The sequence below is a fragment of the Podarcis filfolensis genome (genome assembly GCF_964270895.1).
Source record: "Podarcis filfolensis genome assembly, chromosome: 3".
Taxonomy (NCBI): domain Eukaryota; kingdom Metazoa; phylum Chordata; class Lepidosauria; order Squamata; family Lacertidae; genus Podarcis; species Podarcis filfolensis.
The window spans coordinates 91,486,285-91,492,679 of NC_139606.1; the positions used below are offsets into that span (position 1 = coordinate 91,486,285).

At 38.1% G+C, this 6,395-nt stretch overlaps 1 protein-coding gene across 16 annotated transcripts in view; it reads left to right on the forward strand.

Moving 5' to 3' along the window:
• The window catches only part of ENAH (ENAH actin regulator), a 72,850-nt gene extending 67,671 nt beyond the window's left edge, over positions 1–5,179 (forward strand). For 11 of the 16 annotated variants that reach the window (XM_083604498.1, XM_083604500.1, XM_083604503.1 and 8 more), the window contains 2 exons: positions 842–899; positions 1,870–5,179. In XM_083604498.1, the coding sequence (XP_083460624.1) occupies positions 842–899; positions 1,870–1,907 (96 nt within the window). In that variant the 3' untranslated portion in view covers positions 1,908–5,179. The remainder of the gene's footprint in view (positions 1–841; positions 900–1,869) is intronic. The other 5 variants (XR_014545721.1, XR_014545722.1, XR_014545723.1 and 2 more) reach the window with 2 other exon arrangements.
• The last annotated feature ends 1,216 nt before the right edge of the window (positions 5,180–6,395 follow it).

Consider the following 6,395-nt stretch of genomic DNA (forward strand, 5'->3'; position numbering starts at 1 on the left):
TGCTTAGTATGCAGGTCTTAAAGCAGTCTATTGAAAACATCTACAGAAAACATCTAAATATAGCTGCCTTCAGTCACTATGAAACACTTTAGTGAAAAGGTTTTAACCAGTTGTCAAACTGCCAACATAGGTGGTTAAACATGCATCCCACGGACATTATTAGGCTTCTGGGCTTAATATCCTGGTTAATTAACAGACATTAAACCAGAATTCCCAGTTTTGACCTTAATAAGGAACTCTAGTTTTAAATGAGCAGGATCTCTGAATGAATGGCAGAGGGGACATGGGCAAAGAAGCCTTAAACTGGTTTCTGGCTTCATAAATTGTGGTTACGATGTAGATAAGAATACCTCCTAATCTGACATAGAATTGCTACTTCGCTAGTTTCATTGTAAATAAACACTTCTTTTTAAGGCATTGCATCAATACTGCCCCTGTTTTACATAACATTTCCTCTGGGAGGGGGGTTTTCTGCACACAGTGAGGCAGCAAAATCACCCTCTTCTTCCTTATCCCATCACCCTTGCCTATCTTGCCACTGAGATCCCTGAGTTTCCACAAATAGATGCAACAATCAGTATATGATCAGTTCCCAGATTTGTGTGGTGTAGGGGAATTGGCTCTACATTTTGAGCTTGTGTTCACTGGGTTCTCTCTGTGCTCAAGCCCTATACAAAAGTAGGGGGAAATTATAATTTGATCTAGGTCATAGAAGCACTTCATTTGGAGTGTTGCTACTTGAAATTTAAACGTAGGCTTGTTAAATCTTTTTCAATTTTGATGCCTTTTAAATTGCCATGGGCAAAACTTTTGACTTTTTAATTCTGTTCTGATACTATAGGATATTTTAGATGAAATGAGGAAGGAATTAACGAAACTAAAAGAAGAGTTAATTGATGGTGAGTATTTCAACCTATGACTGGTTTTCAGGATTTTAAGAATGGAATTGTATGAATGGGTTAGGGTTTTGAAATGGGAAATTCTCAGACCTCACATGCTTACCTTTCATTGGCACATGATCCTGACCCCCAAATGTTCCACTATCACAATTACAATGGAGGAGTATGTTTCAGTTGATCAAGAGTTTGGCTTCAGGTCCATGAGGCCTCTATCCACTCCTACCTGAATTGATATCTAGTTTTGGGGCAAGTCACTGTTTTGCCTCAACCTCCCTATCTATAAAATGGTGGTGTAAATATCTGTTAAACTGGCCTGCCTTCAAAAGGTGATGTTTGAATATAAACTTGGAATTTAAAGCAGACTGCCGATTAAAAGCTCTGGATAAATAGTAAATGTCCTTAGACCCTGCCCCACTTTATTATGTACTTAGGCTGGCTGTGGCACTTCCAGAACATTAGATTACCAGAGTATGGTTTACTGTGACAAAGCTATCCATCCAAGAATAACAATAGCTAGAGCTGGAAAACCACCAGAACCACTTGGGCTTCCCTGGACAAAGCTGGATCCAAGAAAACACCCAGGCTATGTACCTGGTTTTTCATGGGAAATATAATCCCATTTAGAGTGTGCTGTCTTATCTAATTCCCAGACCCTAGAAACACCTAGCAACAGAGCCTTCATCTTGTCAGAATTCACTTTCAGTTTATTAGTCTTTTTGGGACTACCACACTATAATGTAGCTCCCTCGGCCTGAAGACAGATGAGTGCCACAACCCCGTAGTCGCCTTTGACTGGACTTAACCATCCAGGGGTCCTATACCTTTACCTTTTACCTATAGCCACATTGTCTGTACTACGTTTGAGGAAACACTGTCTTGATACAGGTTTTCTCAAATGAACAGACCACATCCTTTCTCTGTTGAGATACTGCAGAGTTTAACAGCAGTTTCCCTCCTCTTTCCAAATCAGCAATCCGGCAAGAACTGAGCAAGTCGAATACAGCATAGTAGGACTTAGCCATTGTGACCACTGGTCTTGGCACAAAATCGACTACATTTTGCGAGCTGTTAGAAGAAAATGGAAAAAAATACACTTGGAAGAAGGGCAAGATTCTGAAAGCTTTCAGACATCACTTCGGTATACGATTTCCCTTTGCTGCTGTTTTCTGACTTTAAACCTGGTGGAAAATGTTATTAAGTTGCGGTAACGATTTATGCAGAAAATCCTATACCTGTCAGACGAGATCACAGTGCATTGAAATGTTTTCATATTGAGATGAAGCTGCACATTCACAATTCATTAAGACTAAAAGAGAGAGAGAGAGAGAGGAGAGAGAAAAGCTTGGGAAGGCTTTTCAGAGAGGTTTTCTTAGTGAAGGATTTAGCAAGTTATACTGTTGTACAAATGTATCTCAGGTTAGTCTTCCTATCATATGGGGTGTTTCCATGAATTAAAGATCAAACACAGTTCACAAAATAAAGAGCAGATAAGAGTATGTTGTAAAATACAATATTGGTGAATGAGGGATCTTCTAGGATGTGATGATATATTGAGTTTTGGAATCTTATGATAGGAAGCCTCTCTAGTTAGCCTTCGTACAGTTTTGTAGGGGAAAATGCAAATGCTGTCCTGAGTATAAAGATGTAGATGCCTTCCTAAATTGTAATGCTTTACCAAATCTAAGACTTCTCCAGAAAACAAATCAATGGTCAAATGTAAATTGTTAGATTGTTAGAGACTTACCGTAGGTTTTTGAGCTTTTAAGATTTATGCATGTAGACATTTTTGTAATATAACACAACCACAGAGTTGGCTTTTTAATTTAAAACATCCTTGCATGCCACAAATATTAAGTAGCCTTTTTACAGTAAGGCCTAGTTAACGCCCAGGCAAAACTTGGGAGGTGTAGGGTTGGGGGTAGGGTGACTTTTTTTATTTAAAAAAATTTGTATTAATTACTGCACTATTTTTCCTTATATTGCATGCATGTGTAATAATAAGGAAAATGTTGTGACTTATCAGTAACCATGTTAAATAGAAGCAGATACTTAATAATTTTTTTGTATCATTTTGTTTGTATTTCAAAATTAGTAATGCTTCAGTAAGAGGTTTGGAAACCCCTAAGCGATTTTGCTTCTTTTTCTTAACTTGGTATAAAGTTAAGCATCATGATTAAACGTAGAGGTAATTTTTTTAAAAAGAGGCATACAAAAGTAATACAGAGCAGTCTTTCCACAACAGCTACTTGAACCTGTGCATTGAGGTCAGTTTCTACTTAATTTGGGAGTGAGCATAGTGCAAGGGTTATTTATGCTGCCAATCCTTTAATCCCAGTTTAAGTGACTAGGAGCAAGTCACGAGATCATGTACTTCTTCCCAACCTCTCCCCAACGTAAATTCCTCCTGCCCTTCTCCCCATCTCTGAATCGTGGTTAACAGTTGCATCGTCATTGGCCGTAAACTTGACAAGACCATATTTTAACCAGGACTGGAAAAGCTTTTGGTGCCAGTGCTGCCTGTAACCAGGGTTAAGGAGCCCGGGGGGGGGGGGTAAGTGGGTCATGCCAGGAAAGATGCACATTTTCCTACAGCTTGCTCCTGTTCCTTTAACCATGCAGTGGACCTAGGTCAGGCATGGCCAAACCTGGCCCTCCAGCTGTATTGGGACTACAACTCCCATCATCCCTAGCTAACAGGACCAGTGGTCAGGGATGATGGGAACTGTAGTCGCAAAACAGCTGGAGGGCCAAGTTTGGCCATGCCTGACCTAGGTAGTCAAGGTCAAATATTGATGCACAAAGTCACACGATGGAAAGTCTTAAGAACAGTGGTGGCAACAACATATTCTTCAAAGATGAAATTCACTTGGTTCCATCTCCTGTTCCAGTGTCCAAACGTTTACTAAGATATCCCATACAGACTTCCAGAAAGGGATGGGGTGGGGAATCCTGCAATTTTAAATGTTGTAATTCGGCAAATAATGTTCAACAATCTATAATTCCCACTGCCTCTTAAATTCTCCATGCTATATAATAGTGCCATATTTATCTTGTGAGCTATGCTGATTTGAAAAAAAATAACTTGTGGCTATGGACAGAATTATTCATTTTCTTGAATTACCCACTTTCATCCAGTTTAGTTCATAAGAAAGCTTTATTTACCATATCCTCCCAAGTGTTGGGCACCAAAGCAAATTAACAGCTGCTTATTGCTACTTAAAGTTTTCATTGAGGACATTCTCTGTTTCCCCTCTTTCTGTAAGATGGAAGTATGGCATATAAAATATGATCCAAAAATCAGTGGTTACATTTTTTTAAAGTGTTATCTGCATGCATTAGTTGAAGGCATTTTTTAAAATAACAAGGCAAACAGATGTTGCTCTCAAATTAAGAGGAGGCATTTTCATCTTTTAAAAGTAATTTCTGATTAAACAGTATAACCCTAAATGCTTACTCTTTTCAGAAATCATGTCTGATTTTGTTTGTAAAGAAAATTCAGAGATAGCCTAGCAGAATGTTAGAGGTGTAAGTGGTCCAAAGGTAAGAAAACTGAGTTAATAGATTGTGAACGAAACTGGTTAATGCACTAAACGTTTTGTGCCTTGGTCTAAAAATAACATGATTTCTGTGCAAAAGGAAAAAAGAAACAGGTCTTTGTACTCTTTCTACATGCATAGTTATGTGATCCTGAATTGGACCGTTCCAGGAAATCCAATTTTAGTTAAACTGTAAATTAAGGCTGTTTTAATGACAGCTATGCCATTGCTAGATAGTCCTGTAATTAAAATGAGCTACAGAGGAAGCTTAGGTTATTTTAATTACTGTTCTTTTAAAAAAATGTTATGATGGTTCCTGTGCTTTTGTACAGCGGATGCCTTAAGCTGAATATGGTTTAGGGGATCACTTTTAATTCCAGGAAGGTATTGCTTTCCTCAACACTGTGATCTGATCTGTGATAAATCTGTCCTATTCATACACAAGTGGCTAACAAGTCAATTGCAAACAAACTGAATGTACAAATCTTAGTGCTGGTGCTGAAATCTCTTCAGAGTTGTCATGAAACAAAGTTCATTGTTCAAAAAGTTTGCAAGCATCAAGTGTCAATCAAAACTGAAGATGAAACACTAATGAATGTTGAATTTTCATGCATTTAGTTTTACCTCCTTTTGAGTTTTTCAGTTAATTCTCTGCTATTTTTACCATATTGTGTCATTTTAAAATTTCTTAAAATGCTAACTTTGTTTTGTTTGAGCAGATGAAATAAAATTGCAATATATACATGCTGCTGCTATTGTTTATGAGACTTGATGTCATAATGAGAAACCGATTCCTCCTCCTTGGCGTTACCTAGTCCTATTGTCCTAAATTCATAGCATACTAAACATGCTACCTCCACAAAGAATGTAACAAATAACGCTCATAATTCAAAACTTATGCTGAATCCAAGAAACCGGAGCTATTTCATCTTGAAGTTGCTTTTGAGCTTTGTTTTGTCTCCATCCAGGCTCCCCATACCAATGAATGAATGAACACACACAAACACAACACCACACTACATTGTGCTACACAAAAGCAACACCATACATTTTGTCCAAACAGTTGTTTGTGCTTGTTCCTTTGTTCCATTTCTTTTAACCCATTAGTCCCCACCCCTTTTTTTTCTTTGCTGACATCTTGTGTTGGATATAACGCAAAAGTGATTTGTGACGCTTTCTTTGTCAAGCTTCCACCCTTTCACTCAAATCACTTCTCACTTTCTAGGTAATGTCATTTATGTGATTTGTTTTGGGACTACAGTTCCCATCATCCCTGACCACTGGTCCCGTTAGCTAGGGGTGATGGGAGTTGTAGTCCCAAAACAGCTGGAGGGCCAAGTTTGGCCATGCCTGGACTAGATCATAAAAAGCTCCCCATTTAAGTTAGAAAGGCAGGATCAAACATTAATGAGGTCAAAGAGAAATTATGGGCTTCATTAATTAAATGGAACCAGGGAGCACTTTCCCATCAAGCAGAGAGTATGTGGGTATCTTGACAGTGACATTAGAAAGAGGATAAGTTGCTGATATGTGTAGAAAACAGAAGCAGAGGAGGAGGGACAGTAAAGGCATAAACATCTGATTTGAGGCTGGAAGGGAGTACTATGGATAACTGTTAAAACACTTAAGTAGGTAACCATATGCCTTTCACTTAGGAAACAGCATTTTGAGGGCATTGGATTGTGTAAGCCTAGGTTTCCCTCTGCTGACTACTGCTGGAATTTCAACTATTTAGGCATGAGCTTAGTTTGTTAAAAGCAAGTAAAATGTGACGCTCCATAAATAGGTTTTAAATACTTTATACACTCAAAAGAAATATTTGTCCAACTAAATCATACTTGGAAATAAATGGACTTATCTTACTTTGAAGAGTCTGTATGAGTAACCACTGGATATCACCTTATGCAAATAACTACACTGGGACATTTCATTTTCAAAAATTACGTCCTAGTAATTAAAA